The 27,601-nt window shown below is 33.6% G+C and overlaps 1 protein-coding gene across 2 annotated transcripts in view; it reads right to left on the minus strand.

Annotated features, from left to right (window-relative positions):
• Positions 1 to 27,601, minus strand: part of LOC106873837 (bone morphogenetic protein receptor type-1B) — a 119,498-nt gene that overhangs the window by 49,307 nt on the left and 42,590 nt on the right. For both annotated transcript variants that reach the window (XR_016242577.1, XM_089355085.1), the window contains exon 2: positions 2,777 to 2,952. Coding sequence is in view for 1 of the 2 variants with exons in the window: in XM_089355085.1 (XP_089211211.1) it covers positions 2,777 to 2,952 (176 nt within the window). In the remaining variant the exon portion in view is untranslated. The remainder of the gene's footprint in view (positions 1 to 2,776; positions 2,953 to 27,601) is intronic.

Raw genomic sequence — 27,601 nt, forward strand, 5'->3', positions numbered from 1 at the left:
CTATCCTGCCTACAGGCTTCCATACAATTTCATCCATAAGACATGGATTGACAATTGACCTGAGGTTACAGAAAATTACGTTTGCCCAGGATATCATACAGTGGCATCGAGCCTAGGATCTCAGAGTTGGAAAGTGAACTTCTTAACCGTTTAGCCACACTGCACCTACTTTATACAGTACACACCAAGAAATATGATAAAACATTTTACAATGACAGCAGCCATTTTGAATAACAATAACTAGCATAATCTTTTTATTTGAAACCATTTAAATAAATTTACATTTAAAGAAATAAAAATTAACTAAGGAAGAAATTTTTTTTTTTTAAATCGTTCAGTTTTGTTCTATTTCCTGTAGCAGAAATGTAATTTTCAAATTGATTTTTTTTACTTGCTCAGTTGCAAGCATCAGTTCAAATCAGGAAAGGTACATAGCAGTTTCTTGCATGACTTATTATGTAGAATCACTTAAGATATTAATATCTACATTAAGATGCTTGTTGTAAACTTTAAGTCTTGCTTTGAGACAAATACCTGCAAATCTGTGCGACAAACAAACAAAAAAAATAAATAACAGCTGCAGCTAGAACAATGAATGTCCCTAAGTAACAAGTGCTAACAGTCATCCAAGAGCAACAACAACAACAACAAAAGACATCTAACCACTACACGACGACAGCACTTAATTGTCATCATTATTATTAACATTTAACTACATTTCTACTAACAATTTGTACTCAACCACATTTGAATTGAAAGTAATAGACAAAGACAAATGTAACAGCAAATAAAAAGAAAAAAAGAAACATATAATAATAACATTGTCAAAATTAAATGCCAATAAAAGGTATTATTCATAACTTTATAAATGTAATAACAGAAAATACCAACAACTCCAGTACAATGTATCATTAAAAGCTTTTTCACATTATTTCTTTATATAAATATGAGAAGAGAATAACAAAGCTTAATGGAGTAAACTTCAAGCAGCTGGTGGTTTTCAGTCAAATGGCAGAATTCATTCAGCAGAAAAGCAAGCTTAAATGCCAGTTATTGCCTTGAAGTTTATGAATACAAAACTTTTCGAAAAAAACACTGTGTTGTGGCCCTTGGAACAACATTATTTAACAATTTTCTTCAGAGTAATTGACATTTGAAACATTTATAAAGAATGATGAATCTGGGAAGGCTTTTGGCCATCCTCTGTATTTCAGCCAATTCAAAAAAACTGATGGGACCAAAAAAACGCAGAAACTGAAAATCATGAAATCAGGGGAATAAGACTGATATGGGTACAGCGCTGAACAGATCTAGGCCAATCTTTGGTTGAAACATATCTAAGTACTAATGTGAGTAGTCATGTAACTCTTCCACAGTAAGAAACCTGTTCCCTTCTAACCACTTATCATTTAGCATAAAGCCACCTCCCTCTCAACTACAGTCCCACTCAATCAGGGGTAATCTTATGCTTGCAAGTTACAAGCCAGCCTCACTAGTGCTGGTGGTATGAAAAGAGCACCCAGTGCACTCTGTAAAATGGTTGCCATTAGGAAAGAGATCTAGCCACTGAAACCATGCCAAAGTAAACACTGGAACACAAAGCAGTCCTCAAACCCATTAGAGCCTGTCAAACCTTCCAACACATACCAGTAAGGATATGCATGGAAAAAGATGATGATAATGATGACAACAACAACGATGAATATAATGATAATAAATATCTAAAAGTTCTGTCAGACAAGTTCAGCTATCTGTGAACATCATTAAGTCTGCTACATTTTCAGTTAAACCAAACATCAATGGCATCATTCTTTTGACAGAGCTTTACTTCTACTTGTAGAGCCAAGAGATGAGCAGCCAGCCCATTTCAAGGTTGTAAGGTTGGTATTTCAGTGGAGAAAAGGCTATCAGGCACCAGGAAGATACGAAAGAACTTCACTGAAACACTAACAGAAAAATTAAGGATAACCTAGAAACTCAGAAACCCTGTCTGTCATGCCAAACACTTTACAGTGTGAACTGGGTGCCCTTTTTGTGCTACTAGCACTAATGAGGTCACTATGCAGCTTGCAATACCATGAACCCCAAGGAGGGAGTGGGCTTTATGCTAGGAGATGAGGAGTAAAAGTATGAGCAGGGACCAGAGTAAAACAAGTTTCTTGTAGCTGTAGCTACACGTATAATCTTTACATCTCATGTAACTGTAGCTACATGAAATAAAATTAGTGAAGTGTCAGGGTAGACCTTCAAGGTACAAAGGGAGTTGTTTCTAGGATCAAGTAAACTTCCACTCAGGAGATAACAGGAGCAACCAAGTTGCAAAAATAACATTTGAAGATATTCTCTTTCCTGCTAGATATTGGTATTCAAGAAGAGAGAGACTGATACATGGTTAGTACAGAACATAAAGGAGGCTGGCATCTGGGTATTTATTTATGCATTAGTATCACCAAGATACAGCAGGTAAACAACTCCAATTCACCCCATCTTGAGCAGTCAGGCATCAAGACTTATATAAAAATTTTAATCAGGATGATCTTTGCCAATTCATTAGGTGTTAGCATGAGGAAAAAAAATAAGAAATCAGCCAGTGTGTGTGTGTGTGTGTGAGTGTGAGTGTGTGTGTGTGTGTGTGTGTGTGTGTGTGTGTGTGTGTGTGTGTGTGTGTGTGTGTGTGTGTGCGTGCGTGTGCATGTGTACATGAACAAAGGCATGCACACATCTTTATTGAAAACTTTGAATATTTTGAAAAATTACAAAATGGAAATAAACTCACCTGAAGGACAGTGCTTTCATGTGGAGGCAAACATCCAAAACTCCAAACATCAACTGCTATATTGTTTTCCATTTTTTCTTCTATTGCAGTGAAACATTTGCTTCCTTCTTTTGCAAGGCAAGAATTGTTGACGACTGTTCCTGCACAAGGATTGCAGAAACACCATAATGAATCCACTGAAAAAGGAAATGAAATACAAATTTATAAAGGCATAAATAAATGCTTGTAATAGACAAGACTTCTTTTAATACATTGTAAGTTACAACCATTATCAAGACCATGCTGGGAAAGATGAGGATTCTTTTAACCATTTTGTTACCATATTTCTATTGAAATATACCCTGTATGTTTCAATTGATTTAAGAAATAATGAAGACTATAGTAAAATAACTTTACTGTTATTAAGCGGACGATTGGAGCCAGATAGATCTGGCTGAAAAGGGGTAATTGGTGGGGTCAGTAAAATACTATTTAGTATTGATCAACATGGGTCAGGATCACCTGGATGAGGATGTGTGTTGAAAGACCCAAAGCACCCAGTGACTCTAGGATACAACACTGACAATGTGCCCAAGCACTGCTTCTGTACGTGTATATTGAACTTAAATTACAATTCTTATTGAGATGACATTTTGGGTATCTATTCCTTTAACCCTTTTGTAACCACATTATTGAAATACACTTTTTATTTCGATTCATTCCAGAAATAATGAAGAATGTAGTAAAATAACTTTGTTGTTATTAAGCTCTTATTTAGATCAAAAATTAACATGAAATTTTGACTTAGATCACTTTAAAACAGAAAGCTTGTACCACAGAACCAAAAGCTGCCTTGGGCAGAATGATACCAAAGATTAAAAATTCTATTTTTTTAAAAATTCTGATTTATTTTTGCATGATACTTGCCTAATTGTCATAATGTCTTATTAGGTGATTAATTACTAAGATATCTATATCTATAAAAGGAAAGTGTGAATAGCTGAGCTGAAAGAACTTTGAAAAAACAAACAAGGTGTCAGAAGATTATATTCTGTCACTAATACTGTAGTGTGTCCACGGCCAAAACACTTGCCTAACTCTCAAATGATTCAGTATATTCCTGTAAAACAATTCTTGTTGTGGGGAAAGGTTACTAAGATAAACTGATCTATCCAAGGAAAGATTTTTCTGATCCCACTTCTGATCCTACAGTAATCAGAGATAAGCCTAAAAAAATTGTATGCATGACCTGAACTAACATACACACACACCACACCACATGCATGCACACACACAAGGAAGATTATTACTGACTATTAATAACATTGTGCACTCAAGACAAATTCATACTTGTGGCTCCACTGGTGACTAATGAGCCCAGCCCTTGATAAATGTGTATGTCCACAGATATTGTAGGTAAAGCTTCCCCCATTCACTACATCGGTAGTGCATTTTCTAGCAGCTTGCTTACATTCTGCATGAAAAATGCATATTTCTTTTTAATACCCATTCCTTCCTTTACTTGCTTGTTCCATTGATAGCAATAACAAACATTGCTTTTCCAATTCATCTCCCAAATTTCACATGCTTTCAAAAAGGACTTTAAACAATCCTTAAATTATAGCCTTGGTTTCTGCTGGTAGTGCTTTCCACAGACAAATTTGTCATATAGTATCTGTTAAGGGATCCCCTAATCATGCATCCAAACAATGTAAACAGTGCTTGTGCACCATCCCCTCAATGCTTAGGATGTGGGCTCTTCTCAAGACCTCTGTCTCTCAGACATCTCTGATGGAAGTGTTCAAGGACCCCTACATGATGCCTGTAAAGGATTTATGTCTCACATAATTAAATGAATAATGTCAATGTCAAGGCGGTGATCCAGCATGGCCCCAGTCTAATGACTGAAACAAGTAAAAGATATACACAGTACATAGCAACTTTTATTTGCCTTGTGATGCCATGTTGGGAGCAGACATCAGTTGTTTCATTATGATGAACATCATTAAATGTATAATTACATAATTGCAATACATAGTTAATTTAAATCAAATTTAAGTTAAACTAAGTTTAAAAGGCTAATATATTGTTGATGATTTGAGTAAATACAGTGCTTAAGCTAATTCAAAATAATTTTGTGTTAAAATTATGTAATTATACAGTTAATGATGTTTATCTTAATGAAATAACTGTTGATCACAATATTTGAACAATAATTGAAAGTTATGCTTTACTACTTTTATTTTAAATATGTTGCTCTTAAAGATTATTTTAGCCAATTATGCATATGCATGCAAGTCAGTCCCACTTGAATTTACTTTAATAAAATGCCAAAGTTTAACAACCAGCTCTTAATTATCATGGATTTACCTTTTTATGTTTATACAATAATTCTCTATATGAATACATATGCATGGATAAAACAACTGAACTTATACTGTAGGACAATCAGTTCATTCATATTCATTTAAAATCTATTGTAGGCATTTCAGTATTTAGCTCAGTTTATCTTACTGTCAGTAATGAGTACCCTGTCACTGGAATTATTAATTTGAATAGACTAACACTCCATCCAAGTAAAATTCATTTCTCATCAGATGTTGATGCCATAAAACTAGAGCGGTGTTGTTTGGAGAAAGCTTATAATATAACAGAGCTATTGAAACTATATCATGCTAACACTTTTGATATCAACCTACCTTACAATACTCTTGGTTCTATGATACAAACTTCCTGTTTTAAAATAATCTAAATTAAAACTTTCCATCAAAATTCTGTTAATTTATTTTTCAAACACAAGTTTTAAAAATAACAAGTTATTCAACTAAATTCTCAGTTATTCTTCCAAGTTACTGGAAACAAAAGGCAATGTATTTCAACAGAAATATCATTAAAAAAGAGTTAAATCAAAATGGCAATAAAAATATAATTAGTTACGTGGCCATTTATCATCATCATTTTTCAGCTGATGATGGGGAAAATCCAGCTCAAGCTTTTCTAGGTTTACAATGTAAGTTATTCTGAGAGTATCTCAAGAGCGATGTCTCACACAAATTCTAAGATTACTACAAAAGCTGTGCTACTCACACTGCAAAGAAATCTTGCAGTTGATTAGGACAGTTGCTAAGTCTCACTTGCAATGTCCTCAAATTTCAGTTGCAAAAGCATCATTTTTTATTCTCACAAATGCTACTTAATTACAAAACAATATTTCTGTGATGATTAAGAAAAACATTACATATTTAATTGCTTCGACGTATTATTTATAAATAGCTAAACTTTGATGTATACGTGTGTATGTATGTATATATATATATATATATATATATATATATATATATATATATATACACACACACAATTAGTTTTCCATACATTATTATTATTAGATTTTTTTTTCCTTGACTAACAGCATGTGATGCACTTAAAAGATTTTACTTACAGCCTGATGATGCATATTCTAAGACTTCTATTTATATTTAATTAAAGATAGCTTTCAAAAACACACTGGTAGACCAATATATTTCCATGACAAATAGTCTTAACATTACAAGTTTATTTTTATCACAATCAAAAATGTTATTACATCTTTTTTTTTTTTTTACACCAAAACTGTGGAAGAAATTTTGAAAAAAAAAAACAAAAAAACCTAAACTTATTTTTCACACAATCCATCATACTGCTGAAAATACAATCTAATGCAACAATCTAATGTAACTGAAATATAATGCTACAAGATAAAAATAAATAAAAAGATAGTAGCAGCAGCCATGATGATCTCTCTCTCTCTCTCTCTCTCTCTCTCTCTCTCTCTCTCTCTCTCTCTCTCTCTCTCTCTCTCTCTATATATATATATATATATATATATATATATATATATACATATATATATATACATACACACACACACGTATACATACACACACACATGTATACATACACATACATACATACATACACATACATACATATATATATATATATATATATATATATATATATTTATATATACGCATATATACATACATATATATACACACATACACACACACACTGTTCCGTATGTTGCATAGGGGAAAAATCAGAAGTGCTTTTCTCATAATAATTTTTTTACATTTTGACATTTGAGTCTGTTTGAGCAGTGAAGCTTCTAGTTTTTACAAAGTCACCTGTGTCAGTGTGTGACTTTTCTGAATCTTGTAATAATATACAAAAACTAATTGAATGCTGAATTACAATATTTTACATTTGTCAAAAAAGATAACAGAAAGAAATCCCAATCTTTCAGGTTTTCTGAATAGGACAGCACCTTGTAGGACAGTATACTGTTGCAGGTGTCCACTTCAATAACTTGTTATAAAGTAAACATTTATACTGCAAGTGTATCAACAACATAGTTTAATTTCCAAATTTGTTTCAACTGAGCAAAGTTTTCATAAATTTCCACAAAGTTTGGAGCAAATCTACATTTAGCTTTAAAATGGTAATCTAGAAAATAAATATACACAGATGAGCATCAAAATGAAAATATTATTAAGAACACTCAATCTAAACTTTTTGTGCACATGAAGGAGCTATACTGACCAAAAATATGTATCACATACTCTAGCTCCTTTTCAATTTTGTCAAACTTGCTCTAAAAAATGCATAGTTATTAAATATAAAAATTATGAATAATTATATATAATAAATATATAATTGTATACAAAGTCTGACTGTTTACAAAAATCACTCATCAAATTACAAATCAAAGGGGTATAAGTCTTGTCTTTTAAACCAGAATATTCCAAAATATCCTTAAGAAACACACTCAGGACAAAGGTCTGTTTGAAAAGGAAGAGGCACCTGTGTTCTCCAGCTCAACAAATACTTTTACAGTGGCTTTTTGTGAGAAGAGCAAATGCTTTCTTGATGTTTTCCAGCTCAATAACTGTAAAGGGTCCAGTGCCAACCAACTGGGTAGGACCATAGAACACATTTGTATGACAAGTGTCAATATCATCCCTTCTGGGCCAGCTAAAGGTGCTGATACCAGCAACAACAGATCTATAAAGAAACAAATTTAATCATACAATCAGAGACATGTTCCAGGGCCCTACCAACGTAGAACTGGTGAAGATAGTTGACAGCATATACTGCTCCACATGGACTGTGATACCATTGGAAGAACCAGGCTCTACATTTCCCTCTGAAAAACCTTTTTCGGCCCTTCTGATTGCTTTTCCAAAGCTTGGGGGGCTCTTGAACACCTCATTGTGCATCTCCTTTGTTTCTTGCTGCTTGTTTTTTTTCTTTTCAGATTGGACTCTTTTCTCTTTTCATTCTTTTTCTCTCAGTGCTTCTCTCTCTCTCTCTCTCACACACACACACACACACACACACACACACACACACACACACACACACACACACACACACACACACACACACACACACACAACATGGTTGCTTTTTTTTCCTCTGCATATTTCCTTCTCTTTCTGTCTTTTTTTTTTTTTTCTTGTGCTCTTCAAGTTTGATAGGATCACTTCTTACTTCTTTCTGTACTAGAAGCCATTGTTTAAACCAGAGTACTCACAAGTACAACAAGTCAGCTATTTTGAAGAAAGCACATGGTCTGGCACTATCCCATAATGCAACAAATATGGTGAACTAGTGCCCGTGCTCACAAAACAAGGAAAGAAAACTGGTGCCTAATCTAGAGCTAGAATGAATAAAAAGATGTATCAAAAGTCAAGTCCATAAACAATGTTCAAGTACTTATCAGACTTGCAAAATGTTGGTATTCAAGAGAAAAAATGCAGTAAACTGCGCTGTCATGATTTCACTGCCAAGACTTTCTTTTTTTCACTTATCTTCAGATTTACAATTACTCTGTTTAATTAAACTCATCATGAGCATTCATTTGAATGGTCATACTTTGGATTTTGGCTTTTGTTTATTGGTTAAAAGTTTGGAATTATAGTCACTATTAAAAATGTAGTTTTCCAACAGCCAGATATATATTAAATTTGGCTTTTGTTTGATCAATCCACTTGTTTCAATCTATAATATAGACATAATATATGCATATTTATACAAATATTGTAGTTTCAGAGGATCATTCTGCAGGCAGAAAGTCACATCAAGCTTATTTTCATTGGCCATTAACACACTTTTGAGCATTTATGGTCTGCTAGTCTCTCTTGAAAGTTTAAATTCACATCAAAATGAAATATATCATTGAAACTACAATAGCTATTATCACCACTTTAGATAAGATCTGGACTTCACACTTTTTCTGCAACAGACTTCCCCTCCGCAACAAAAAAATACTTATGTACCTTGGACAGAACAGAAAAATGGCCATTTTGAAAATATTATTGAGTAGATCTGGCCTAAAAATAAAAGTTTTCAAATGCAAGTTCTGAATAAGCCTTTTGTGCAAGAACTAAAAAAACTGAAAGGCCTTAAAATGTTGCAGAGGGGAAAATCATTTTTTGGACAAGTAACGCTGCGGTTTCTTGGAAGCAAATTTAGGTTTTCAACATTACTGAATATTTGTTCCCTTAAGGAATCCATGTCCCAATACATTTCACCAGTTAAAGTTTTTCTATTTCTTTCTAGCAAGAAAAAAAAAAATTTTCCCCTCCGCAACGGCCAAAGTTAGAAATTATGAAACTTATAATTTATGCATAACCAACAGCAGGCTGCATATCATTTTCCCCATTTTAACAAACTATGAGCATTATGCAAAAGATTAATATGAAATTTTTTCCACATACACAAAATTTATTTTTGATTTTTGTGTGAATACTGTGGAAATCTGTAAAATTTTCCAGAAGTTTACCATTTAAGTATATATGAGTATATTTAGATATGGAACTATATGCATGAAAATACATAAATAAAACAAAACAAAAAAAACAAATCTGCACATACGCATACATACAAACAAAAATAGCTTGTTTTTGAAATTCCAATGAAGGAGACTTGAATCTAGGTTAGAAACCGGCTCTTTCCCTATTGGCAAGAAATCTTGAAATAAAACTGAATAATGACAGACATACACCCACACACACTTGATAGGTTTCCTTCAGTTTCCATCTACCAAATCCACTCGCAAGGTTTTTGTCAGTCCAGAGTTATAGAAGCAGACACTTGCCCAAAATAACATACAATGGGATTGAACCTGAAACCATGTGCTTGGGAAGCAAACTCAACCACATGGTCATGCCTGTAATTGTCATATAGTTAAAAATTATACACCTTTCCCTAATATACCACTACCTGGTAACTATTGAATATATTTAATTTACTAGTGAGATTTGAAAACAGATGACATAAATCTGTTTATCTGGTAATGAAAACTTATTAACCTAAGCCATTTCTGCCAGAACAATTTGTCCAGTGCTTCAACAGCTCATGGGACAGAATTAATACAAAAGCAAAAAAACAAAAATGAGAGAGGGGTGGGGGAGAGACAGACAGACAAACAGAGACTTATAAGTTACAATCAATATTGTTTGATAAAATACTTCAATGTAACACCCTCCAGCCACTACAGTTGTTGATATACAGCTCTGCCACCACTATACTAGCAACTAATAACAAATAAATGTTTACTTTCTGCTTTAATTTCTATATTTGCTTCTAATGAAAGTCAATACTCTGCTATTTAGTTTCATCAAAACAATGGATTTGCTTACAATACAAATTTTCCAGTTATTTATTACATAATGGTAGTTGATGTGAGGTAAGGCACTGTGTTCTAAATGCAGCTAACAAGCTAATGACATTTACAATAAAAACAACAATAATAATCTATTATAGGCACAAGACCTGAAATTTTGAAGGCAGGGGTTTAGTCAATTATGTCAACATCAGTGCTCAACTGGTATTTATTTCATCTACTCCAAAAGGATGAAATTTAAACTAAGAACTAGGCAGATGAAATGCTGCTAAGTATTTTGTCTCGCATGCTAACAATTTTGCTAGCTCACTGTCCAGCTAATAGTAATTGTTTCAAATTTTGGGTTAAGGCTAGCAATTTGAAAGGAGGGATATAATCAATTACAGCAACTCCAATGCTGAACTGGTACTTTATTTTATCAACCCTAAAAGGATGAAAAGTAAAGTTGACTCAGCAGGACTCAGAATGTAAAGAGTCAGAAGAAAATGCCTCTAAGCATTTTGTATGATGCGCTAATGATTCTGCTAGCTCACCACTTTCAAAAATAATAATCTTTTCTACTCTAGGCATCACGCTTGAAATTACATGTATGTGTGTGTGTGGGGGGGCAGTCGATTAGGTCAACCTCAGTACACAACTGGTACTTAATTTATCGACCCCGAAAGGATAAAAGGCAAAATCAACCTCAGCGGAGTTTGAACTCAGAATGTGTAGACAGACAAAATACCACTAAGCATTTTGCCCAGCATGCTAACATTTCTGCCAGGTTGCTGCCTTTCACCACTTTCATTAATAATAATTCTTTTCTTGCTGCAAGTTTGACGAATGCAAGAAGTGGTTCAGAATGGAAGCTTACACTGAAATTTAGTAAAAAAAAAAAAAAAAAAAAAAGAAGCATATACATAAGCACAGGAGTGGCTGTGTGGTAAGTAGTTTGCTTACCAACTACATAGTTCCAGGTTCAGTCCCACTGTGTGGCACCTTGGGCAAGTGTCTTCTACTATAGCCTCGGGCCGACGAAAGCCTTGTGAGTGGATTTGATAGACAGAAACTGAAAGAAGCCCGTTGTATATATGTATATGTGTATATATATATGTGTGTGTGCGTGTGTGTGTGTGTGTGTGTGTTTGTCCCCCCAACATCGCTTGACAACCAATGCTGGTGTGTTTACGTCCCCGTAACTTAGCGGTTCGGCAAAAGAAATTGATAGAATAAGTACTAGGCTTACAAAGAATAAGTATTGGGGTCAATTTGCTCCAGCATGGCCGCAGTCAAATGACTGAAACAAGTAAAAGAGTAATGTACAAGATATATTAATGTCCTAAAAGTAGAACTACCACCTAGAACCTACCATCAAGGAACCAGTGAAATTGACAGAAGATAGTGTATTCAGGTACAGGATTACTCTGACTAACAAAGGGTCCTTTCCCAGTAGAATTGTCCAGCTTGCAGGCATAGTCTAATGCTCTTTTATTCAAGCCTTGCTCACCTTGTTCACAAAAGTAAAATTGACATTCACGGATTTGAATTCAAAAAGAGGCAACAGAAATATGCAAGGCAGTCTCTCCAACACAAACAATTCTACCAGATTGTTACCAGTACATATTAATTTTTAGGTTGTAAAGATAATTAGTTAATGATAGTCAATGAGACAATTTATCACAGTGGTACATGAAGCAAATTTGTTGTAGACTAGCAGTCAACTTAATCTCAGTAAATGAATGTTGATTATATCTTTGACCCCACACCTAAATGAATGAAAGGTTAAGTTGTCCCAAATAATTTAGCATAATAAAGAATAATAATGATGATGATGGTTTCTATTGGAAGTTCAACAACAAATTTTGGAAGGATAAAGTCACTTAAATCAGCCCAAGCAATTGACTAGCTTTTACCTTATCAACCCTGAAAAGATGCAAGACAAAAAGGTATTATAATTTACTTGAAGCATTGCAATGTGTGTAAATGACATAAATGTTTGAGGAACCTTTAGGTTAAAAGTAGGTTAAAGCAAAATATGTTACATGATGCAATAGATGGAAACAAAGGGCAAAGATATTGTATTACTGGCCTGTCAGTACTTCTATGAACTCTTTTTCTTCTTTCTTGTATTTGAAAAGGGGCAATCTTTCTCAAAATATTATAAGATTATTAACCTTTAGCACACTGATTTGTCCCCAGAATAGTTTTCCCTGTAACTGCATTATTTTTGAGGGAACAAAAGACATGAGCATCTACTGTTTTAAAATTGTTATAACTTTCTTTGAATTGTGTATACAGACTTGATTTTTTTTTTATATACTAATAAAGGAATAGATGAATAATATTTTTATGTAATGCATTAAGAAACAAATGAAAGAGTTGCCCCTCAGAAATCTACCTCCTTGGGGCCAGTACTTTCCTTAAATCAGCCAGCCATGAATGATAGTATCCACTTGATACATCATCCCCAATATAACTGTAAGCACAGTCTATGTCCTCAGCATCACCTCAAACAATTTCACCATTGACATCTGCCTGAGTAAATCCATCAAAATCATCATCTGAGTCAGAATCAAACAAGATTTCTTCTAGAAAAGCTTCAAAAGCAGGAGCAGCCATTTTTGCTTGGTAAAAAGTAAAAAAAAACTATGTTCAATTTCAAAGCTTGATTACCTCATGGTTAGTATATAAACAATAAAAATGGCATCAGAAAATGGAAGTTTAACCTCACTCTAAATCAAAAGTAGCCTACTGACAGCTTAAAGTACCAGAAATAAATTTAGCAATGTGTTTGTTTTACGTTCCCTTCTCAAGGTAACAAAATGCACCTGCAGCTACAGGGGAGAAAACTTGTGGGTGACAAATTGAGACAACAGTGTGGAGAAGGTTAAACAACCTGTGTAAGATAATATAAAATACAATATCGTTTCTCTCTGTTTTCATTTACTGACATCACCTTAGATATTTGTTTAATTTCTTCACCTACTTAGTCAAAGATTTTTTTCAAATATTTATATCATGAAAGACAGTCAACCTCAGTAGAATTTGAACTACAGGTTGTGATATTTCTTCAGCCCTAGACATTATATTTGTATGAAGCAAAGTTAGCAAGTTTCATAATCCTTCCTATCCTTGTAGAATAATTGTAATGAAACACATCAAAGATCTAAGTTGGACCATAGGTACAGCATTTGTCCCAATAATTTACATTGGCAAATGGCTAACTGTCATAGAGAACTATAAACAATTACGTACTCATTTTATATGCCTAGGAAGGATGAAAAGCGAAGTTGGCTCCAAATACTGAGTGGATTGAATATATACTTAATATTGGAAATAATGGAATATTGAAAATAAAGGACACCACATGTATGATGATAACCAATGATTTATATATATATATATATATATATATATATATATATATATAGGGAAATTATGAGTTAGAGGTTATGTAACCATCTAAGGGATAAATAAATCCGTAGGCACTACTGGTGTATTACCTAACTATGTATAGTCCTAGCTAAAAGGTATACAGTAGTTGGCAATTTAAAGGTAAAACCGTGGTTTAATATATATAGAAAAGAACAGAAATGAAGCAATAGATAACAATGAAAAGTTGATCATTGGTATTAAAAGGTCATAGTTTAATTGTAGTTCAGAACCATTTACAGCTGTTTCTGCTTATCAAATCAAAGTAAATTTGCATTTATCTTTTTCCATTTAACAAACATCGTCAAAATGATTTAGAGGAATATAAATAAGAGAAAAAGGCAAATGAAAAGGAAAAGGCAAAAGAAAAAGGAAAAAGTTCATTAAATCTTTAGGCTTAAATTTTAGTGAACTTTTGGGTTCCATATGTGTGTGAAATCGTGATGGCACTTGTAACAGTGGAGCACTAAGAGCACCGTCCAAGCGCGATCATTGCCAGAGCAACTGTCTGGCTTCCATGCCAGTGGCACGTAAACAGCACCAGCATGGACACTTGTGCCAGTGGCACGTGGAAAGACATTTGAGCGAGATCGTTGCCAGTGCCGATGAACTGGCTCCTGTGCAGGTAACACGTAAAATACACCATTTCGAGCGTGGCCGTCGCCAGTACCCGCCTGACTGGCCCTCATGCCGGTGGCACACAAAAGCACCCACTACACTCTTGGAGTGGTTGGCGTTAGGAAGGGCATCCAGCTGTAGAAACTCTGCCAAATCAGATTGGAGCCTGGTGTCGCCTCCTGGTCCACCAGTCCTCAGTCAAATCGTCCAACCCATGCTAGCATGGAAAGCAGACATTAAACGACGATGATGATGATGAAGAAGACGACAACACTGTTAGTGGCCGCTAGGTTAGTCCCTATGATTACAATTAATGCCCTTGTTAAAAACTAAGGATGCTTTTCGAAGTGAGTACGACATAATGTATATATATGGGCTTTGTAAAGGAATAATAAAAAAGGTAAAGAGTAAATAAATAAAAATAAATAAAAATATAACATGTTATGAGAGTCGGCAATCAAGCTTTAAAGTGGATATATTATAGAGGTTTATATGCCCTGCTGTACAATGTAGAATTTTAAATAGATAGTTCGGTTAATTGGGGTAAATTAATTTAAAATTGTGATGTGATGTTAAATTATGCTCTGTGGTAAGTGGGATGGTTAGGGGAGGTAATAAGATGTTAGGCAGGTCAGCCAGTAACCTATAATGTGGGTATTAATGGTATTTAGAGAATAAGAATTTATCTTAATGCAAACATGATTTGTTTATTAAGTAATTCTGATTTGGCCATTAAAATGAAAAATTTCTCATTTCTCCCAATTAACCAAACTATCTATTTAAAATTAGATGTCGTATACCAGGGCATATAATCCACTATAATATATTCACTTTAAAGCTAAATTGCCGACTCAGAAAATGTTATATTTTTATTGATTTTTATTTATTTACCCTTTTTATTATTCCTTTACGAAGCCCATATATATACATTATATCATACTAACTTTAAAAAGCATCCTTAGTTTTTAACAAGGGCATTAATTGTAACCATAGGGACTAAACCTATCAGTCACTGACAGCACTATATATTATAATTAACAACACTGGATATCTCCACCAGGTATAAATCCTTTGACTAACACCGCCAGTCAACAAGTCTGAAGAAACGTACACACACGTGGTACCCAAAAAGTCACTAAAATGTAAGCCTAAACTTCTTCCTTTTTCTTTTGCCTTTTCCTTTTCCTTTCATTTCCCTTTTTCTCCTATTTATATTCCTCTAAATCATTCTGACAATGTTTGTTAAATGGAACGAGATAAATGCAAATTTACTTTGATTTGATAAACAGAAACAGCTGTAAATGGTTCTGAACTACAATTAAACTATGACCTTTTAATACCAATGATCAACTTTTCATTGTTATTTATTGCCCCATTTCTGTTCTTTTCTATATATAGATATATATATATATATATATATATATATATATATATATATATATATATATATATATATATATATATATATATAAAACAAGCTTCATTCAGTTTCTGTATCCTGAATCCACTCACAAGGCTTTGGTCAGCACAGGAATAGAAAACAAGACACTTGCCCAAGGTGCCATGCAGAGGGACTGAAACCAAAATCAGACAATTGGAAAGCAAGTTTCTTGACTACATAGCCACATCTGCATCCATATGTCATGAACAGAAATAAAGATTATAGAGAACGGTTATTCACCAAAGACACAAGGTTAATTTTTTCAATCAAATGCATGAACTAAAAAAGTACCAGCAAAATAAAGAACAGCTTCATTCTTTAGTTTTTCCTTTCCTTTACCATTTTGTGACCTTATTTCCAATGAAATACCCTACCATTGTGTTTCAAATGATTTACAAAATAATAAAAGTATTGAAAAGATTTAGTAAAAATAGCTCCAGTTTTCAGTGTTAAGCTGGTGTTTGAAACGTAGCATGTTTAAAGCTCTTACATAACACTAAATAGAAGCTTTGGCATTAGATATGAATACTTTTGAACAGTTTTATAGCAGAACCAGAGGCAGTCTCAGATGGTTTGGTATTTAAAGGGTTAATAATGACTAAATTATAATTACAAGAGCATGAAGCAACTAGTGGTTCTCAGCAAAGGCACAAATCAATTCAACATAAAAAAGGAAAAAATGTAAGGAATGTTTATGCGTTGTGAGAAGAAATAATGTTTCAGGCAGAACCTTTCAGCTCCAGTTTTCAGTGTTAAGCTGGTGTTTGAAACGTAGCATGTTTAAAGCTCTTACATAACACTAAATAGAAGCTTTGGCATTAGATATGAATACTTTTGAACAGTTTTATAGCAGAACCAGAGGCAGTCTCAGATGGTTTGGTATTTAAAGGGTTAATAATGACTAAATTATAATTACAAGAGCATGAAGCAACTAGTGGTTCTCAGCAAAGGCACAAATCAATTCAACATAAAAAAGGAAAAAATGTAAGGAATGTTTATGCGTTGTGAGAAGAAATAATGTTTCAGGCAGAACCTTTCAGGAGAATCAGAATATCCATTAAAGAAACCTGACCAAAAATTACATTTTTTTGGCATCTCATGTCACACCAATATACAAAACTCTTTTGGCTTAAAAGAAGAAAAAGTTTTCTTTTTCTATATTTTTCTTCCTTGTTCTATTCCATTTTAATAAGATAGAGTTATATATCAAGATGTAATAATTGAGAGACAATTTAAAATGCAGCCCGAGGTTAGAAATTCTCAAATTGCCATAGTAGTAAAAGCAGAGAGCAACAGAAACAAACAACTATAAATATTTATCAAAGTTATTGGTAGCCGTCGTATCTAATTACAAACTCATAAGAACTGCTACTAAAAAAGACTTAATGCATTTTATATACGTAGATCCTTATCTTTTATTCTTGCTTGCAAGTCCTGTCTCCCACCACCATTCTACCACAGAGAAGTTGCAAGCAGAATAAGTGAAGTGAAGAGCTTTATATTAGACTATTACTCTGTGCTAAATACAATGCAGTGATCCACTAGCTCCAAAATTGTTGGCAATTAACAGCAAGTGTAATAAACTGAAAGAGAATGAACAAAGCAATGAGAGGCCCAGAAGTGAAAACAACAGGTTTTAATCACAAATTACTAAAGAGGCAATCACCCCTGACTAATTGGTACTTTTTGGATCATAACAGATTACATGAGTCATTAGAACTTGATAGCTCAATCAGCAACACTGTAGTTAGAAATATAAAGCATAGAGCTTGTAAATCACAGTTGAGAATGTTGTAGTTAGTCAAACAGGAATAACAGAAATGATCTGCAGCAGACAAGGAAGATAAGAACAAAATTAACTAACAAGAAGGCTATTGGTACAGGCACAAACCACATGATTTCAGGTTCAATCCTGTCCCACTGCATGGAACCTTGGGTGTCTTCTATTACAGCCCTGATCAACCTAAGACTTGTGAGTGCATTAGATAGATGGAAACTGAAAGAAGCCTGTCATGTGTCTTTATTTGTCTCCTTGCCTTGATAGTGCATGATGGATGTAGAGTCATTTGTTGACAGTATTCTGTGAAAAGGTGTCTGGACATGGAGAAATGTTACCTTACTTGAAAACAGGTGAGAGTTGGTGACAAGAAGGACATCTGGTCATAGAAAATCTGCCTCAATAAACTGACACATGCAAGCATAGAAAAATGTTAAAATGATAACGTTTCAATTAGATTTTGTAAATGTTCTGTTTTGCAGCCTTTGTTATTTAGTCCTATGTCAGTCCACATCAAGCAAACCTAGAAACAAAGGTGTTCTAGCCATGATCATCTCATCTTTTTCTTAGGCATTTTTTTTTTCATAGAGACAATAGGATGTAATTTAAGGGATATGTATTTGGTTATTTCCAGCTGGAATGACAATCTTGAAAATTCTTTGCTGGCCTACTTTTGTAACCCATAACCTTTTAGCATTTAGATTATTCTGCCAAATGTAATGCTTATTCATTCGCATTGTTTTGAATTAATCTTACATTATTTTGTAGTTTCAAGATTTCAATGAGGTGATTATTTTTTAGACAGACATTGTAGGACAGGTGTGAGAAGCTGGATCTGGTAAGTTTAAACATAAAACAAGAAAACAGATAGAATGTTCAGGCTGGATATGGTCAGTTTAGATGCTTGAGATTGTAATGTATATGATTACCAAGTAACAAGCCACAAGATCATATCCACTAAAGACATTTCATTTTGTAACTGAGCAGGTCACTTAATTCTAGATTACCTCAAATGTGTTTAGCATGTGAGAACATTTTCACTCGGTGATTCTTTTACAGTCCTGTGACCATGCTGGAACTTCATCTTCAAAAGTATATAACTGATTCTATGAACCCAACAATTTTTATCAGTTCCACACTGCATACAGAACTTAATCAAATACTACAAGGTATTTTGTTGAATGCTTTACTGATTCTGCCATCCACTACCACAGTGATGACAAAAATAGTATTTTAAAAAAAACAAAAAAAAACATGGAAGTTACACTCTAAAATGCTCAAAATTGCAGCAAGATCAAAGGCATTCAAAGACAAATGTTCAAGCACAATGCAATTATGAAAAACCAAATGAAAGGGAGTTGTGGTGGCAAAGGTTGCCGGTTGCTACAAGCTTCAGACTATGTAGGAGTAAATTCCAGTGTTACCCAATTTAAGTGGTACATATATACCATTCAGTAAATGATATACAGGTGTCATTACAATCAATTCTCCACTCCTCACACATTCCTTAATTAAACAACTTATGCCCATGTTTTCCAGTCATTTTCTTTTTTCCACTCTCAAAGTTTTTCAAATCAGTTAACCTTGTTGATACCAATCTGCCTGAGACCACCTCTGGTTCTATAATACAAACTTCCTCTTCAAAGTAACCTAAATTAAAACTTCCCATTAAAATTTTATGTTGAGTTACATTTCAAATATCATTTTAATAACAGTTGAATTATTTTCAAAATTAAGTGAAACAGAAATACAATAACAAAGAGATTAAAAGCTCCTTTATATTTTCTCCTTGTGCTTGACCATTACCCCTCCTCCAATAAATATGTTACCTATCTTTCCCCCTTATCTCTTTCTCCCTTTTCCTAATACAAATTTATTTATCCTTCAACACCAACTGACTTTTCATTTTCCATCAAAGGGTTATGCCTGAAATGTCAGACTTCTTCCTCACCACATAAAATTCATCTGACTGTTTCAACTTTTCAAACAACCCTTCTCAGAATAATCTCTGGCTGGGTATGTTTCTTCCAAAAATCTTAATTAAACATCAAAAATACACTAATTTTACTCAGTTACTTCAACCTCATTATCCCTCTCTTTGGAAGGCTTAATCAAGAAGGAATTAGGTGATGCCCTCCCTACTAAAAATCTAACATTTAAGGCATAGCAATTAGTAAAACAAATTTTACTAGTATTACTGGTTAAAATTAGTATTAGTTTGACTTGTAATACTAGCTACCTAGTAATAGGAGTAACATGTAATTAGGTATCACTATGAATTTTTTTAAATATTTAAATCTAACTTCTACTGTACTTTTCCTTGGAGAACATCCATAAAAAAAAAAACATTCTGATACCTCATTTGTGAAATTTGGATGAATATTAGATCAGGGAATTGGTTAAAATCTTGCCTAATTAGGCCTAAATGAATAATTAGCCATATTTGTGATGTATCTTTGAATTACACAAATCATCTTAAAATTACACAAATTAATAGTGTCCATGAGGTAGCAGTTGCCATTTTTTTCCTGGTTTTTGAACTTTTTTTTTTGGCAATTTTTTAAAGTATTTATGTGAAGCCTATTTTGTTGCATGTAATATACAGTCAATTTCACAATGCAAGCATAAGCTTTTCATGTATTTTCAGACCAAAATAAATCCAAAGGTACAAACCACTTTAGAAAATATTTTCAGACAAAAAAGTGTGATTTAAGGGAGGTTTTTAGCTGTTGTGTCTAGTCCATCTCAAGAACACCTGGTACTTTTCCATGTTTCTTCCCTCCACCCAGTTGGCACCAAGTGAATCCACGTGTGTGTGTGTGTGTGTGTGTGTGTGTGTGTGTGTGTGTGTGTGTGTAAGTAAAAAAAAAGAAAAGTATGCTATTAAAAAAAACATTTTTTGTTTTAATTTGTTTTTTCAGACACCACCACCTTTGTTTGTAATTTTTTGTAATTTTAAAATATTGGAGAGCCTGAGAATATCATTACTGGAATTTATTCAGTGATTTATAAAAAGTTATGTAAAACAATTTATTTCAATAGCATACTTTTCTGTTAGTAAATACATTTTTTTTTACTCACACACAGACACACAAACTCCATTTGGTGCAAGAGTAGATTATAAATTTAAATTCGCAAATTTTTTATTTCTGTCATTGCATAAATCCCAGCAATGGACCACTGTTAGGCTAAACAAAACTGTTACTTCCACATCATCATTTCATAAAATGTGTTTATGAAGAGAAAAATATTTTAAAATATCAATACATGTCAGAGTGACAAAGAAACAAAGAAGGTACCAGGTGGTCATGGGAAGTGCTCGAAACAACAGCTAAATCTCCCTTAAATCACACACCTATTCACCTGAAAATGTTTTCAAGAATTCTTTTCTTTTTACCAAAAAGGCTTCTCCCATCATTTTCAAGTGCATAGTGCAAACAAAATTAGTCCAAAGGGAGGAGGGGATAAGCTTCCCACCATCACTTCAATGGGTGTGGTGAAAACAAAAATCTGGAAAAATCCCTGTCAAAATGGAGAAAATCCAACTTATCTTAATCCAAAACTCCGATTAAATTGCAGTAATTAAAGGCTGTCACAAGCTTTTCATGCATTTTCAGACATGGCTATATTATGATCCATTACTTGTAATGATACACTGATACAGGGGTATTAAAACTGAATCTTCTCTGTAAATTTAGAGCTTTACAATACATTTAATAGGTATCCCTACAGAGCTCCATAGGAGCAACGCACACAGTTTGCTCATGCAAAATCTCACTTTTTGCTTGATCATTTTCATGTCAAAATTCATTCTTTCTGTGTATAATTTTATATCATTTGAAAGTTTTCAATGTGAACTTTTTTTCTCATATACTTTTGATCACAATCCAACACTTACATATCATGCCAAGTCAACCTCACTCTCATATTTCCACCTATTCACAAGGTTTGTCCTATTTTAAATATTGAGAATGGGTGGAAATATGGTGGTGATTGGGGGGATCTGGCAAATGTAGGTGTTGGATTGCGATCAAAAGTATGAGAAGAAAGTTCGCATTCAGAACTTTCAAATGATATACATTTGGCCATGGAAAAAATGTATTTCAACATGAAATGTTTAAGCAAAAAGGTGGGTTTTTGCATTGTCAAACTATACTCATCATCCCTTCTACAGAGCTCTACAGTGATACCTAATATCTAACTAGCACTTCATTGATTATGATGTCAAGAGTTCCAGTTGATCTGATCAACAAAACAGCCTCCTCATGAAATTAACATGCACTTCACAGACAAATGTACCTTTAACATAGTCCTCAGAAAGATTCAGCGTGACACAGAGTGCGACAAGGCTGGCCCTTTGAAATATAGGTAATACACATTTTTGCCAGCTGAGTGGACTAGAGCAACATGAAGTAAAGTGTTTTGCTCAAGGACACAATGCATCGCAGGGAATTGAACCCATGACCTCACAATCATGAGCCAAATACCATCACCACTAAGCCACATACATTCATGATACCTAATGTAATACCTCTATAACAAGACAAAGAAGTAGTGTGTAATGGAGGTATTACAAGCTGCCTCTATTTTCTAACCTAAATGCCAATGTGTTACTATGACAAAATTTGAACATAATGTCCTCAACATTCCTCTAGTTAGTCCTTAGAATATTCATTTTTATTTGCTTTATTTCGTTAGTTATCTCCTTTATTTTTACACACCAAATCTCACCTTACAAGATAAGAAGAACTCCTCCTATCTACAACATGTAGTTGTGGTGACCTAAGGGTATATGCATAAGGACTAGATCAGTGACTCAGTAGAGATAAGCTGTAAATGGAGATTCAACCTACATTCTCAAGTTTTAGAGAAATAGAAACACTTAATCAGAAAACATTCAGCAATGACTCTTCACTTCTTCTTCTTCTCTCTCTCTCTCACACACACAATTCATCATCATTTAATGTCCACATTTCTATGTTTGTATGGATCAGATAGAATTTTATTGAGGTAGATTTTTTATGGCTGGATGGCCTTCCTGTCACCAACCCTCACCAGTTTCCAAAAAAGGTAATATCTTTTTCATTAGCTAGACATAATTTTCTTAGAAAATAGGAAATAAACAACGTGGCTTCTATGATGGTGATGCTCATTTACAACCATCATGTAATATCAAGTACAAACACACACATATATGAATGGACATATACAAAGGGCTTCTTTCAGTGTTTGTTTACCACTCACAAGGCTTTGGTCTTCTGCTATGGCCTGGGGCTGTAGTAGAAGAGACTTGCCAAAGATGCCCTACTGAAGGACCAAATCCAAGACTATATGCTTGATGGGAAACAAGCTTCAAAACAAAACCATGTTTGTACCTATATATATTTACTACCTATAAATGTTGAGTGTCTGTGTGTACATGATGGAAAGGTTCTGAAATGGTGCAACCTCAAGAAAAACCAATTTGATTTTTGAAATCTGCATCCCAGGGAGAAGGTTTTCAATTATAATTAATCAAAAAATATAATTTGCTACAAGAAAAACTCAGCTTTTAGATCACCAAATCTCTCTTTATCTCTCTCTGCTTTTCATACCTTTCCCCTCTCTATATATACTTACCACACTCTTCTGTCTATCTCACTGCTAACATTTCGTGAGGGTCTTTTGACTCTGTTGCCCTAAAGAAATTCCTTACACATGAGCATACATTAACACACTCAGTGCAAGCAATGTACACACACAGTGGAGGAGGAGGGGAGGCGAAAGTGTAAGAGAGAGTGTGGTAAATATATATAGAGAGAAGGCGAAAATTCACAATGAGAAAAGAGTATAAGACTGAGAAAGATAGAGAGACAGAAGGATCTTTTCTATTGCTGTCGTAGATTTTCAAATTTTAGAATTAAGTAAAAGTTTTCAAATCTTAAAATTAAGTGAAATTTTCACATTTGGTATATTGATGTACTTTTTCACACTGCATCCAATTTTGTGATTCATTTATTCCAGAAAATTATAGAAAAATGTTACAGATGTTTAAAGTTTGATCATTTTTACCCAATCAGAAAATGGGATTTATGTGTGATAGCTATGTATCATATGAAAGCACACATTATAAAATAAAGTTTTTAACAAAACGATAGCAATTGCATGTCATATGAAGAAGAGGTGGGGTGCAGCAAGTGTGAGAGATAATACATATACAAAGAGTGATAAAGAGTGTGGTAAATATATAGAGAAAGAGGAAGGCATAAAAGAGAGAGGGCCAGATGGTGACAAAGTGAGAGATTTGTCAATCTAAAAGTTATTTCTTATAACAAATTATACTGGCATGAATTGGAAAGTGAGACAAATCCAATGATTCAGAGGTTGCATCATGTTCCAATGTCTGATTTGGCATAGTTTCTAATGGATGCCCTTCCTAACATGTGGTAGTTGGAAGTGAGTGTCAGTTGTACAAGTAATGCCAATTGCTTTTGATCTTCTGTGAAAACATGTTTGACTATGAGGGAAATATTACCTTGCTTGCAAACAGGTATGGTCTGGTGACAGGAAGAGCATTCAGTCAAAGAAAATCTGCCTCAGTGAATTCTATCTCACTTGTGCAAGAATAGAAATCTGGAAGCTAAAACAATGATAATGAGGATGACGCTAAAACAATGACACTGATGATGATGTTGATACATTGAATAAATCATGCAAATTTACTTAACATGAATTGATTTCTTTCACAGTGATGCAGGCAAAGCTGTGTGATTAAGTAGTTTGCTTCCAACCACATGGTTCCACGTTCAGTCCTAGTGTGGAATCTTGGGCAAGTGTCTTCTGCTTTAGCTCCAGACGACCGAACAAATCTTTTTGTGTGGATTTGGTAGACAGAAATTGAAAGAAACCCATCGTGCATGCATGCGTCTCCTTGTCTTGACATGATGTGATGGCTGTTACTATCTATATGACAGTGTAATTCATTTCCAATATTCTGCAAAAACATATCTGGCCATGTGGAAATATTTCTTTGCAAGGTGTTTTTATCATTTTAATGTTTCAAACCATGGAAGCTGGGAGCTCCTCACATTATTTATACATTTCATAACTGAAGATTTTTTTAAAGTTCACAAGATATCACTTCTTCACTGATTTATAAAGCAGGACTTCAAAAAGAATTTTTTTTTTTTTCAAATAAACAAAATATATAGATAAAAAAAATGTAAGCTGATACCTAGATCAAAGAGAGATTTTGTTTCCCAGTAATTCAGTGAAAGATTTTATCAGTAATAATTAACTTATCAAAAGATTGTGGAAGTTGTGTTTTCAAGATAAATCTCAAGAGTTTAAAATGGAATTATGTATCCACACACACTAAAAAAAAAAAAAAAAAAAAATAACGAAATAAAAACAAACAAACCAGTAAAAGAACTGCATTATTTACAAAACAAAAACAGAATATAAACTAAGTTTTGAAAAAAACATTTTAAAAATTTAACTAAATTAACAGGTTTGGTTGCGATTGTTTGAAATCATTTCAAAATTATTTTCCACAAATTTCACTTTTACACACACCTTCACATACACTTAACTCTTATCAATTCCAAGTGTTTCTTATTACCATCACACACAAAGAATTAAGTACTATTCCTCAAAAATGTCTTGGTTGTTGTTTCTTAATAAATATATCTTTGAAAAGAAAACTTAATACCACAGATATGTATACAATAAATAGCTGTGGGTTCCACACACACACATTAAATTACCACCAATAGACACCCAGACCTTTGACTGGACAAAAATGTATGAACTAATTTTAACCTGTGCGATAAAAATTTTAATTCTATCTTGGAAAAATATAGCTAGAAACAATGTGTGTGTGTGTGCGTGTGTGTAAGGATTGAAATATAAACTATGCTACATGCAAAAAGTTTTATTTTTATTTTTATTCATTATTCCTTTTCCACTTCTAAATTAGATTAAAAGATTTTTATGTTTTGACAAATTCTGCTAAAATGAAAATAATCTCTACCTTGAGAATTATTGTTTTGATCCTTTTGATACCAGCCCATCCAAGACTGCTCCTGATTTGAATGATATTGACTTACTGTGATCTAAATTAAAACCTTCCTTCAAAATGTTATGTTAATTTATGCTTCAAGAATCAGCTTAATGACAAGCTTATTCCACTAAATTCTTCATTATTTTTGAAATGAAACAAAAGCAGTGTACTTTATCAGAAATAAGGTAACAAAAGGGATAAAGTGATCTAAATTAAAATCTTTCATCAAATTTTCATATTGATCATTGTTACAAATACCAGCTTATTAATGACAAAGTTATTTTAGTAAATTCTGCATTACTTTCAAAATTAATTGAAAAAAAAATGTTTTGATAGAAATATGATAATGAAAGGGTTAATTTCAAATCTCAAAAGTCTAAAATCAGATTCTTTAACCTCTCCAGAGAAGTACACTACTTTGTTTCAGTTAATTTTGAAAATAAAGAATTTAATAAAATAACTTTGCCATTATTAAGCTGGCACTTGGAACTAACATGTTGGAAAGTTTTAATTTAGAACATTTCAAAACAAAGAAGTTTGTACCAAAGAATAAAGGACAATCTCAGACAGTTTGGTATCAAAAGAGTTAAGCATCTTACTCAACTTCTTGTGTATACAATCTTCATCTTCACAACCCCAATACAATATTTATTTTAATCCAATAAGTGATTAAGAAAGACACTTTGGCATAAAAGTTAACTCACAGCAAGGATAGATTGCAAAACTAGTTTCACTACACTTATATCATTAATGTCCTTTGGAAAAAGCATTCACATCACAAATTTTCATTTCTCCTCAAGTACAAATCTGAGGTTGTAAACCTATGTACCAATTTATATTGATTCCTATGTCAAACACCAATAGATATCTAACTTTGGAAAGAAAAGAAAAACATAGTTGATGATGATGCCTCTATGTGGTTGCTTCATCTGCTGAAAATAGCAGCCAACCTCTTTCAACTCACACCCTCCAATATTTTCAAAATGTACTGAAACAAAGGCAGCATATCTCAACAGAAATAATGTAACAAAAGTGTTAAATTTAAATAACATCAATAATTTGCCTTCAAGGCTATAGAGTAGCAGAAATGGTAAGGAATTACAGTTTTTAGCTTTATTCTACAATGCTCCAAGCTCAAATCCTTTTAGAGACAACTTCACAATTCAGGGTTGATAAAATAAGTACCAAGTAAAGCAATATTCTCCACAACCAGAAATGGACGATTGGAAATAAAAGAAACCACTTGCATGACAGTGACATTCATTACAATGCTCAGTTGTAACCAAGCAAGGTAACATCTCCTCATGGTCAGGACATGCTTGCACTGACAATCGGAAACAAAGGGATACCATTTGTATGATGGTGACACTTGTTTACAATTATCTTGCCATATCAAGAGACACAAACACACATATATAGACAAGGCTATGTGGTTGTGTGGTTAAGAAATTTGCTTCCCAACCATGTGGCTTCAAGTTCACAGTCCCATTACATAGAACCTTCATCAAGAGTCTATTATTGTAGCTCAGGGCTAACCAAAGCCTTCTGAGAAGATTTGGTAGTTGAAAACTGAAAGAAGCCTGTTGTATATATGTATGATGTGTATGCTTCTGTCTCCTTGTGTTGACATTGAGCGATATTTGTAAATGAATCACTGTCATAATGGCTATGTGGTAAGAAGCTTGCTTCCTAACCACATGGTTTCAGGTTCAGTCCCACTGTGTGGTACCTTGGGCAAGTGTCTTCTACTATAGCCTCAGACCAACCAAAGACTTGTGAGTGGATTTGGTGCCTGGAAGCTGAAAGAAGCCCCTCATATATATAAATATGTATTTGTGTATATCCCCCACCACTGCTTGACAACCGGTGTTGTCTTTATGTCC

This window comes from Octopus bimaculoides, chromosome 7, assembly GCF_046866305.1.
Source record: "Octopus bimaculoides isolate indiv1 chromosome 7, ASM4686630v1, whole genome shotgun sequence".
NCBI classification, from domain to species: Eukaryota; Metazoa; Mollusca; class Cephalopoda; order Octopoda; family Octopodidae; genus Octopus; species Octopus bimaculoides.